Below are 12,564 nucleotides of genomic sequence, written 5' to 3' on the forward strand. Positions count from 1 at the left end.
ACACAGTAAACTGTCTTTCTTTAGCCCTAGTCTCTACTCCAGTTAGGCTAATTGTTTCCAGTTTCTTACTAGCTAGCAAGCAACTGGCTATTTAGCAGCTAGTTATTTAGCAAAGCAGCTAATATAATTTCACAATGCAGCTACTATCCACTTCTAGCTACTAGCCACATCACGTTAGCTAGTGTGCAAGTCAGATGTGTTAACAAGACAGTGATGGTTAGCTGACCAGATGCTATAGCTAACGATGTAATTTTATCTTAAACACAAAATCAAGTTCACAGCCACACTGTTGCCCAAGAGCTGAGGACCTCCAATATGGCCGCCAGAGAGCCTGTCATGAAGCCTAGTTTAATACATCCATGCATGAAGCCGTCTATACATTGTTGATTGATTGTAGCTTTAGTGACCATACAGTCTTCCACTGACCCTATAGTGCTACAGCCTATATTGCCCTCCATGACATTATTTCAGCATGTTGTGTGTGTTGGAAAGTGGGCTACAGATCATCATGAGTGACGACCTCGACCTGCCCGTGAACCTTGAGCTCTGCTGTTTCCCAGTCAAAAACGTTTCCCCTTGGCACCCGCCTCCCAGAATACAAGTCCTGGATGGTGCCGTACGAGAGGACCGAGTCCCACATGTTGACGTCGGTGATCTCCCCGATAAAACTCTGCTTGGCGTCGAAATTGCCCAGGAAGTTGTCCGGGTCTTGGCCGAGGATGACCTTGCCTCCCGGCCGCACCTGGTGGCCCTTCTTGTAGATCTTCATCAGGCTCCTCCTCCCGTCCATGTAGAGCGCGGCCGCACCTGAGCGGGAGTCCCAGGTCACGCACAGGTGGGTTTCAAGGGCGCCGAGTTCAGGGACTTGGAAGAAAACACCGTCTCCGCTCAGGTAGAAGGACAATCTGAAGGTTTTATCACACACACACACACACACACACACACACACACACACACACACACATACACACACAATATGTTTCACAAGGATACTGAAAAGAATCCTTCACATTATGCTCAAATCTAACAAGTCATCTAATTTCAGTGAGCTTTGTTTGATGTTTTGGCTCCAATGGCTGTGATTTGTCGGCTTTAATTTAATTTCAGGTTTTTGTTTATTTATAGTATTGCACAGAAAGATGTTTTGATCACGTCTTAAATGACTTAAATATTCCCTATATATATATATTATATTTTTTTTTACTTTTGTCTAAAGAGGTGTAGTTCTTTAAATACCTTTTATACCAATTTACCTCTTGTACCAAGGCAGACACTCTGGACTTCAGCCTCATTGTCATTATGTGATTTCTCAACTGAAGCAATATTAGTAGGCCTATTAGATTTAAACAGATATATTGGTTTGCCAATACATTGGGACAATACTGGCAAATGTCTTATTAAAATGGGATATCAACCAGTTGGTCAGTGTCGTCCACCTCTGATATAATGGATATGACACAGTTTGACTGATTACATATTAATTGTAGAATTGATCAATACTACCCTGGAAGACCTTAACCTGAACTGATTCTAATGAGACATTTTGATCAGATTCTACTCAGTATGTATGATTTATTGTTATGATTATTATTTTTCAGAGGTGAGGACTCTCAGTTTTAATTGCTTGAGACTTGACCTAATGCATGAAGAGAAGACTTGAGACTTGACTTGGGTTTTGCTGACTTGGGACTTGACTCTGACTTGTACTCTGACGACTTGAAAAGGTCTAAAGTCTTGACTTGAGATCTTGTGTTTGTGTAAATGACTCAGATTGAAAGTCATGAGATTTGTTCCAGCAGTTTGTTTTCTGAATTTGTATGGAATTATTGAATTTATTGAAGTTGAAACTGATTGTAGAAATCAAACTCATGATGTTCTTACCAAGTTTTTATCCCATTAACACCATATTGCATTGAAAAGTCCTAGATATTTAGTTTTCTTTAAGATATTAAGTTGATACTGGACTCTTGATTTGTTCTCACTTGACTTGCTGTTCTACATTTAGACTTGAGACTTGACATTAATGACATGGACTTGACTTGGTAATCTACATTCAGACATGGGACTTTTTTTCGGCATGAAGTCAAATTTAAAGATGTAGAATATTGGCACAAATAGCAGCTTTAGTCCAAAGTAGCAGTATCTATGTTGGCCTTCAAAAACCCATATCAGTCAACCCTAATGGTATGGTGGAGTATTAGTGTAATATAGTATTAGTGTTGATGTTTGTCCTGTCACCACCTTGTATTTCTTATACTCCTGCCTGTATAAAGCTTATAGGTGGACGTCACAACAGCATGTCAGACAGTATAGACTGTATGTATGGGACTACCTGCCGTCCAGCTCGCGCCACACATTCAGCTCATCAAAGTCTCCCGTCCGGTAAGCGAAGAGGATGACCTCGCGCTCGCCTTTCAGCTCCGTGGCGACGCGCATACACAGGGTGAACGCCCTCAGAGCCAACGGCTTCTTAGGCACCATCTCCACATAGCTGTTGGCCGTCTCTGCGGGGAAGATCAGGGATTTTCCCACCAAATACCCTGAAAGATGAAGGAAAACAAAGCGCTTTACAAAAAAACAAAAGCAAAGAAACAACAGATTAAATAGCAGCAAAAGCAATGAAAGCAAGGTAAGAAAAATGGAAACAAGGCAATAAACATAAAAGGTCACCCAGCTGTAAGGAAACAGAATGTGAATTGAATTGGAATGACAGGAAACAGAATTAAATTCCATTAAATTCTATGAAATTACACTTCTTCTCAACTCGCTAAACATTATAAATCAAAACATTAAGAATCAAATAAAACAGTTAAACAAATCAAATACATCCAATCATCCAATGTATGGATTATGAGTGTGTTATACATCAAATACCACCTGAAAGGTTCCTTTAACATTTTATGATATTCAGTATTGATAATATGTAACACTACCTGTAATCTCAGATGTCTGGTAAGAAAAAACTGAAAAACATGGAATTTCACAGAATTTCATTGCATTAAATTCAGCTTCCCGAAACTCCAATTCAATTCCAGTTCTGTTTCCTGTAGTTTTTTTCAAATTCCAAATCCTCAGGAATTGATGAGTTAATTTCACAGTGTTGATTAATTAAAGGGGCAATACGTATGGTTTTTCCTGCCCCATAACACAAAATGGAGGCTGTGTAGGAGGAGATAAGTTCTGTCCGTGTTGTTGCAGTTCCTACTCGTTTCCAGTAAAGTTCGATAAAGGTCATAGATTACTTAATGAGTAACTAAACCCCAAACTCAAATCTGTGTACCATTAGATGTCAGGCTTTACACAGATTTGGGTTTGGGGTTTAGTTCCTCTTTAATGCCCCTTTAAATGTTCATATATAACAATGTGATATATTATTAATGCCTGTAGGGAAATTCTCTTTTCTCAGAACCGCTACAGAGCAGCAGCCTGGAGGACATTTAAATGTTAAGTCTCCACCGATTCATCTGGATGTGTTTTCCACTTACTTTGTCTACATATTCTTACATTTAAATCTGTGCTCTGTCATCGTCATTCCCCTCTCTCTTTCCTAATGTTTCCTGTCTCTCTCCACTTTCACCTCTTAAATAAAGGCAAAAATGTGCTCTGTCCACGTGTGTTTGTACGTGTGTGTGTTGCTTGACAGCTAGTGTTATTACAATGAGTGTAAAGCTGACCAACTTTCACGCACAGCTTATTATCTAGCCCAGTAGAGTGTTATAAGCAGGGATGTAGTGGAAGATAATCCCACCTAAACTCAGTTCACTCACCCTTTTATTTGCAAAATACTGTACAGTTTATCCATAAGTGACATAATTATTTTACAACGTAAATTCATACATTCATAAATAAATCCAACTCTCCCACTCACAGATTTGCACACACAGACACAAAGTAAAGGATAATTAAATGATTACCGGCCAAAGCCGTGGAGCAGACGACGGCACTGAAAAACAGAGTGGCCAACAGTCTCATGTTGTCAAATCTGCAAAAAATGGGACAAATCAACCAACACAAGTCATTACATGTGCTTACACAAGCCCAATTTTAGCTTATATTTGCATGGTATGAAAATTGTCTGTGGTCTTTGTTTTATTAAAGGAGTTATACAGACATTTTAAAGAAAACAGGATGAAAAAATAGAATGCAGCTGTATACATACCACTGTGTTCCTTCTGCTGTAAAAAAGCCAAACAGGGGTTTTTATAGCTTGATTCAAACTCTACCCCATTTCACAACCCTGATCTCTGCAGATAACCTTTATTGACCCTTTGCTTATGTAATGTAAGGTATGGAGGGGCAGTGTGATATGTGCCTGGAGCAGATATCAGGGTTCAGGGTTCAGACAGAGAGACAGGCTGCCTCGACTTCAAGGCAAATATAACCCAAAATGCACTCACTCAAGTCACGTAGCAGGTACTGTGACTTAGCAACTATAAAGAAAGAGCCTGCCTTATTTCATCCATTTTAATTGGGTTTTTTTTGACACATTCAAAGACATATTCTGTCTGTTATTTTATCATGTAACAATATTATCAATGGCTCAGGCTAGAAGACTTAAATATAGACAAAATATTACCTGATTCCTTGAACAAAACAGACTAATCATTTTCACACAAAAAAACAACTTTTAATGCATTCGATAATAGCCTATACAAAGCCCATGAAATAATTCTGATATTTCCGACAGGCCCTTGAAGGCAGCATAATGGTCTTTTGTTTTTTTTAGGTCGACTCGAAAGCAGATTTAAGAACACGATCAGTCTGCCTGTCAGCTCAGCAGGCAGGAGGAGAAAGATATAGACTCATGAGATGTGATGAGACCACCAGGGACCTGGAGGGGGTTCCAGGGGACCACAGCAAATTGATGAATTGTTAAATTTCACCATTCGTTTACTAGAAGTTAACACAATTAGAGAATGTAGAAGAATGGCTGTTTTGATCATAGTTTCACTGTTATAACACAGATAGTCATGGATTTCTGGACAAAATCATATGTAACAATGAAAATACTATCAGATTTGGGTCTGAGAGCCAAAATTTCATCAAATGGGGGTCCGTGGCCCTAATGTGGATTAAATTAAGGATCCTTGGTATGAAAAAGGTTGAGAATCACTGGTATAGAGGATCTAGCCTGTAAAAGTGTAAAAACACTTAATTTACTTCCTATCCTAAGTATTCCAGTAATTTGTTCCAGATGTGTGCTACCAATCGTTTCCCTATGAGGAGCAATAAACTATAACTTTTATTATTGTTTGAGTCACTTTTTTTTAAATGGTGGTTATCGCATTTTTTAACAGAGCTCTTATCTGTACCAGACGCCTCTATAGCAGCTCTGGTCAATAACCAGATCTAATGCTGCTTTCAAGTGCTCCTCTACAGCTCGTACTTCCGAGTGTGCACGTCCTAGGACTTTCAAATGCTTTTGGTCAGAAATACTGACAAAATGTAACAAAATATTAATTCAGAATTGAAGCGGCACATGGATACTTTGTTCTACAGCAACACAATGAATTTATTAGCCCAGAATGCACAAGAACATTTGACAACTTAAAGTGAAATAAAAAGTGAAAATACAAACATACAACAATACTAACACAGAATACCAAGCAATAACATATGATGATAAAATACACAAGGTGTTGACACACCCACCCCCACCCCAAAAAAGTCAAATCTTGGCAACTTGATTATCAGGGAAAATTGCCACTTTCCATGCTGTATTTTCCCCTGCATTGTGTCATTCATGTGCACAAAACCAATTCATATATTTCTGACAGTACTTGAATGCAGCATAAGTTACTTCCACTGCACCAGACACACTTAGCCCATAAGGCCAAAGGCTGCAATCCATAGAGGGGCAAAAGGGCTGTAGTTTTTGCACTCAGCTTTAGTTCACGCCCACTGCCACGCCCCCCTTTGGCCAATCGGTGTGAACAGTTAATCGGTTCTTCTTTGCCCCATGACCAAACTTTCCACAAAGTTTCATGCAAATCCGTGCAGAACTTCTGGAGTTATCCTGCTGACAGACAGACGGACAGACAGCCGGAGGTAATAATGACAGAAGATCAGCAGGAACATTTGCACCGGGAGACGATGGGGTACTGGACCGGTATCCAGCTGCAGTGTCTGTGTGAGGCGGCGCCCTGGCAGAACCACCGGAGCAGGGTTTTGCTGACGGACCGGCTCGCTCTGCAAAACATCCCGTGTGGGAATGAGCAGGAGCGCGCGCTGACGCAGCGGCCCTCCTTGACGAAACGCGGCCAAAATCTGGCACCCAAATCTTTCCATACATAGGCGACGGGGCAACGCGTGTGCGCCCACAGGAAATGCACGATTTTCCTCCGGACTTTCCTCCCTAACTCCATCCGCAGGCCGTAGTGAGTTGTGGTGAGATCCAGTCGCCTCAGCTCGTCCGGGATGCGCCCGGTTAAGCCGGCGCGCCCGTCGGTGATGGACAGATTCCCTGCAGAGACGGCCATGAAATTGGGGTCAAAGTTGCTCCCCAGCCTCTTCCTCAGGACGCTCTCGGTTAAGTCCTGCTCGCCGGGGTCGTGTCCCGGGTCCGGGTCCTCCCTCAGGTCCGGCACGGGCAGCTGGTCGCTGGGTGAAGGGCGCAGAAGCAAATGTTGAGGCGCGCCGAGGCGATGCTGGCTGCTCACCACGATGCAGAGCAGCGCGACCGGCAGCATCCCCATCCTGCTGCTCCTACCGGGCAGAGCTTCACACCGCGGGAAACAGGCCACAGTTGATCTGAGCGTTCACGAGAAACTCCGAGCAAAGTTGGAAAAATATGGCCGGCATCGTTTGGGCAATAAGTCGCGGTTGCGCAAAAGGATCTTTACGCACAGGAAAGCATTAGTCCATCCGAAGCTGGAAGTCAGAGTTGTTGAAGTAGATTGATTGACGCCAAAGAGGCTTTTATTATCTAAAGCCGACGTCCAGCTGAGCATTCACAATATACAGAGACACATTTAGTTTCAAGTCTTTTACAAGATGTCATTTATACCCTGGACACACATGCGTTTACTACTCGTGTAATGACGCCTTCACACGTCATTACTAACGCCTGCGGAGTCACAACAAACCAGCAGAGCGCTGTCAGATCAGAGGCGTCACTACACTGTTGAATATATTTCTGGAGACTAAGTGGAGCAATGATGACTGACTATTATTATTTAGTCAATGTGATAAATTTTTAGACGCAGGTCACCAATCTATCTGAGGGAACTTTGCTCCTGAGGCTCCCTGATGCTGTTTATTTATTTATGGCTTCAACATACAATTCTGGTGATTTTTACTCTCTATTATGATGATAAAAACAATACAAGATCACAGTTGGACTCCCTTAGGCTAAGGCACCCAAAAAAAACCAATTAATGACCATGTAGCCTATACATATGAAAATCTTTGTTATTATAACATATTGAAAATATCCAGGTTGACAACATCTTATTCCTTACTGAGGTTGTTTTGTTCTGCTTGCTGTCCAATTGAACTGCAGCCATATTTTTATATTTCTACTTCTGTTTTACCTGTTCATCTAATGTGCCTCAGTTTAAAGCTGATAGTCTGCAGTTTACTTCAGAGCCAGTCTTTCATCCCCCCTCCAAAGGGAATGAATGAATATGGAGCTCAGCATTATGTTGCTGTTCAAAAAACTTTGCATGACTTTCAGTTGTTGTTGTTTTTTTGTTTTTTTTTACAACTTTTTCTTTCCACCAGTACTACAGTGTAGGCTATAGATGTACAGTATATTTGTCCTCAGGGAGAGTTGTTTTACAAATAAATAATGATAGAAGCCTTACACATTCTTCAAATTGAAAATGCTTCAAAATACATGGCTTATCTTTGGGACTTGCTAAATTTTTGTTGCAAATTAGTAATTGTGTTTTTTTAACAGCAGTTATTCATAAATTGCTTCTTGTATCTATGTATCTCTCTCTCTCTCTCTCTCTCTCTCACACACACACACACACACACAAACACACTTTATTCTATTGTAACAGCAGGTGTCAACAGAGAGCTTGAGAAGAAAAACCAAAGGCAACATTTTACTTGAAGTGGTGCCCAGAAGGCATTATAAGGCATCATAAGCACATTCTAAGCATATTGTTAGTGAATGATAATTAGTATAATCAGAGCTGGATAATAACACAACAATGTAAAAAACAAAAAAACAGTGGCATGATATTATTCTTTTTCTTTCCCAGATCATACACATCAAGGAGAAATATGTCCTGTATCGATATGAAGAGCTGGGGGAAAAAACCTGTTGGTTACAGTCAGAGAAAGTTGGAGGTCGACGACTCCTGAACTTCTATAGACGAGTTCATTGCGAAAAATAAAAATTCAACACAAATGTAAATGTAGGTATCACTGTAACTGTCAGTTTATTCAAGAAAGCTCTTCTTAGCTTCCTTTGGCAGTCGTTTGAAAAGACTTTGAATTCATTTACATATGCTGTCCCATGGCAACAAAACATTATAAGCTTTTGTGTATCGGATCAACTGATTTGCCCTCATGACAACAGGGAAAAAAACACTTGTTATACTTCAAAATACTTAACAGTTGTCTGTATTTGTGGCTGGTTTGGTGTCTCAGGTCTCTGACAGATATGTGGTGACAGACTGTGACAGAACACGTCCGTCACTAGCTGAGGTGACGTATGTTCTTCCAGGCAAGACATCTTCACACCTTCAGCTAATTGTTTAATTGAAACTGATGAATTTTGTCACAGCTCTCGCGCCCTTTTGACGTGTAAGAAGTCGATAGAAATTCGGCCCAATCTGGCACGTTTCAAACGCGAAAAGGCCTGTTGACGCAAGCGGCTGCCAGGAGCCTCGGGGTGAATATGCAGATCGACGGGTTGAGACACACCGCAGCCCTTCAAAAGCCTCAGAGATCCGCTCATCGCTCATTTTGTGTGAGGTTCGGCGTGACTGCGGATAATAAGTGTCTTGCTCTCCACCCATTAAAACACGTCTATTATCTGCCTTGGTTTTGGCCATGAGGCGCCTCGGTGGACGTTGCTCACCATTCTCATTTACTGAATCAGTTTCTCTGGGCGACCGTCCTGTTTGCACCCAGTCAAGTGAGATTATGAGCAGTGACTACACAAATTCCCTAAATTAATTTCAGTATTGCAACAACGCCTCAAGAGAAGATGACATCACGGCGTCCTCCATGCCTCCTCTGCATCACAACGCCGCCTGAGAGTTTCCACACTGGTCGCTTCCTGAAGCCTTGACAGACGAAACATTAGCATCAGTGTCACTTTCATCACCAAGTACAATAAATGCACAGGATTTTGTGCAATTTTGGCTTAATTGAACTCTGGAGTATTTCCTCCTTTGGTTTGGTTTGTTTTGTCAGGTGAGGACAATATCGTTTGAACTCTGGTGGAGGGTGGAGCCAAATAACCAAGACGTCTGAAAATGTGAGTCTCAGTCCTCCAACAAGAAAACCGCAGTGCAGTTTGTTAGGAGTGAGAACATAATGTGAAACAACTAGAGGAAAAGACCCCAAAACACAAGGGATTATGGGTAGAAGGAGATGGATGCTGACACCTGATAGCCAGCAGTTCCTCATGCTTGGAAAACCTAGCAGAACAAAGTGAAGTCTGGACTGATGCTCATATTCAGCTGTTTCTTCACCCACAGACACACATATACACACATGCGTGCACACACACACACACACACACACACACACACACACACACACACACCCACATACTTATACAATGGTTTAAGCTCCAATACTAAATACCAGCCTTGATCTGTAGTCTTTCATCTCTAGCAAAAAAGAGACTTCACACACACACACACACACTCTCAAGATGATTAAAAAACAGACTAAATCAACTCACCCCTGAGCACACAATATAAATCCCCATGCAGGCCACAGGGACATCAAACACATTTAAAAAGAAACATCAAACAGTCCGTCTGCATATTTTCCATCTATCTGCTCACAAGTGTGTAGCTATTCTTGCCCAGAGCTCCCAGGTGCCTCTGGTGCTTAAGTTGGTCTTAATATAGTGAAAGAAAAAGCCTCTGGCTATCAGATGAAAGTCCTTTATGCAAGTGGCCGGCACTAATTTAAGCTCATTGTCGTCCTGGAATGGCTTAGCAGCGGTCCTTGCTGCTGCCGGTGGAGCTTCAGCATGAAGACCCAGAACAGAGAAATCCCAACTGTTGAAACCTGTCACCACAACACTGGTTTCATAAATTTTTGGACTTATTTTGTTATCCCCAGAGGAGACGTACAGTAACTCGCCAAACCCCCCTGCCTATTGGTCCTTTTCACATCGTCATGGTAACAGCCTCTGCATTGAGAAACAGGTGCATTAGAACTTCCTGTTGCCAGCTCTGGCCTTCACTAAATCGCTCCACAACTTGCCCAAAATTAACGTTGGTGAAGTACAAAGACTGTTTTTGTAGACTCCTAAACTAGAGACAGGCTACAAGATTTTCGCAGATTCTCGCAAAAATAAAGTTGCCACAGGAAGTTTCTCAATATGGAAGCTGTTACCATGACAATGTGAAAAGGATCTATTGGTCCCTGATGTTGTCCTCCTGGTTATAGTCTCTGCTTCACGTCATCGGGGCCGCAGCGATTTTGACAGCGGGAGCGTCCTTTGTCCTTCTTGGTCTCCAAAATGCAGAAGTTGTCATCTTGCACCATGTTTAGTCCTTAAAGGAATAGTTCACCCAAAAATGAAAATTCTGTCATCATCTCCTCCCCCTCATGCCAGTTGAAACACAGGTGAAGTTTGTCCATATAACACACAGGGAGGCTGCAGCACAACTCCATAGCAGCCTTCTCCAAAACAACTGAAGTCAGTGGGGACCAGTTCTTCAGAGTTCCAGAAAGACCTACAGTATATTTACACCATCATTTAGTGCAAATCTTAACTACAGCTGATTGATTTGCAACAAATAATGGTGTATAGGTCTTTCTATTCACAGTGTGATTGTTTGGCTGTTTTTGTTTTGGAGCTCTAAAGAACAGGTCCCCATTGACTTCAGTTGTTTTGGAGAAGGCTGCTACCAAGTTGTGCTGCAGCCTCCCTGTGTGTTATATGGACTAACAAATTTCACCTGTGTTTCATTTGGCATGAGGGTGAGTAGATGATGACAGAATTTTCATTTTTGGGGGGAACTATTCCTTTAATCACAGAAAAGCCTGTTGGACCCCATCCGGTTGAGCTAAGTGGCCTTTTCTATTGCGACTGCACTCTTTGCTGTCATTAAAGATGTTGTTAAGCTGCAAAACAAATTGCCTCAATAAGAACATTAAAGCAATATTCCACTCAGTTTTAACATGGGGGTTGTTCGGCTCTTGACCGCCATGAAAACCAGAATATAAACGAATCACCAAGATCGGATGCAGCTGGACGAGTTTGTAGCATTCAGATTTTTACTTCCTGTTCATTTGAATGAGCCATGAAAATAACCTGAAAACTGACATTTAACACGTTGGTGAACAGATTCAACAACAGATCCTGCTGCTGAGATTTTCAGTTGACTGTGTGGTCCGGCGTTTTAGCACATAATTTCACCAAATTGCATTTCTATTGATAGAAGAGAACACAGCAGAGGGAAACCATTTAGGAGAGATAGTTACTGTTTGGGAGACCGGATCTACTTGAATTTTTAAATTCTAATTTTAGTGTAAACCAAGAATAGAAATGCAAAATGACGACTGACCAATTACTGCTTTGTTGTCTTAAAAGCGGGATAAATTGTTCAATCTGTTCACAAACATGTTAAATGTAAGTTTTCAGGATATTTTCGTGGCCTCATTCAAAATCTACAAACGTTACAAACTGGTCCAGCTGCATCCGATCTTGGTGAGTAGTTTATATTCTGGTTTTCAAGAGCCAAAACTAAGTGGAATATTGCTTTAAAGTTTTCTATTCTAATCTAATCTCTCTGAGTTAATATCACCCTCCCCTCGAGCCTGTTGGAAAGTGCGATATAATATCATGGTGGCCTGTTTGTGCGGTGGAGGTAAAGTGCTAATGTGTGTGTGTGAAGCTGCTGATCCGCGGGGCAGGATTCACCTTTAACGTTCACGCTCTGCGGGGTCGTTCCCGGCTCGATGACGCAGGTGCGACTGACTCATCCGCTCAGAACGACCGCTGATGACATCATCGCAACAGCTCCATGCTATTTTAGCTTAGCTTAATGCGGGCGGCCAGTCAGTGTTCATCAAACCTGACAGGCTGCACAGGCAAACCGGAAAGAGAAACCTCTACATTTTTTAATTGTAGCCTGTTATTTTTTCTTCACCAGGCATTTGTTACAATGTGGGGGGAGGGGGGGGGGGAAGCTTTTCTCGTTGTTACCGTTTTTAGCATTACACTGTTAGCATCTCACAGCCACAGGCGTTGCTTTCATAATGTTAGCAAGCAGTCTTTGGGGTGGCTGAAGGACAAGTAGAAGCATTTTCTACACTTTGTGTCAGTTGACTGGTACAGAAAAGCACCTGGAACAATAGATCCTTTTCACAAACATGGCTGATGTACTTCTGCATGGTGTAGATCGGTTCTCACCATTG

At 41.8% G+C, this 12,564-nt stretch overlaps 2 protein-coding genes across 2 annotated transcripts; both read right to left on the reverse strand.

The window, feature by feature from the left end:
• Window positions 1-496: 496 nt before the first annotated feature.
• On the reverse strand, window positions 497-2,548 carry LOC139651567 (C-reactive protein-like). The gene is made up of 2 exons (XM_071528531.1): window positions 2,333-2,548; window positions 497-905 (listed from the first exon to the last, which is right to left on the reverse strand). The coding sequence occupies exons 1-2, from the start codon at window positions 2,479-2,481 to the stop codon at window positions 497-499; spliced, it is 558 nt and encodes a 185-aa protein (XP_071384632.1). The 5' UTR covers window positions 2,482-2,548.
• A 3,517-nt stretch (window positions 2,549-6,065) lies between these two features.
• On the reverse strand, window positions 6,066-6,695 carry LOC139651569 (noggin-2-like). Its single transcript, XM_071528534.1, has one exon. It carries the CDS (start codon window positions 6,693-6,695, stop codon window positions 6,066-6,068), a length of 630 nt encoding a protein of 209 aa, XP_071384635.1.
• Window positions 6,696-12,564: the final 5,869 nt, after the last annotated feature.

This window comes from Centroberyx affinis, unplaced genomic scaffold (assembly GCF_046629955.1).
Source record: "Centroberyx affinis isolate AG114_WGS23_722 - 3 ecotype Tasmania unplaced genomic scaffold, CSIRO-AGI_Caff_v1 ptg001684l_1, whole genome shotgun sequence".
Lineage (NCBI taxonomy): Eukaryota > Metazoa > Chordata > Actinopteri > Beryciformes > Berycidae > Centroberyx > Centroberyx affinis.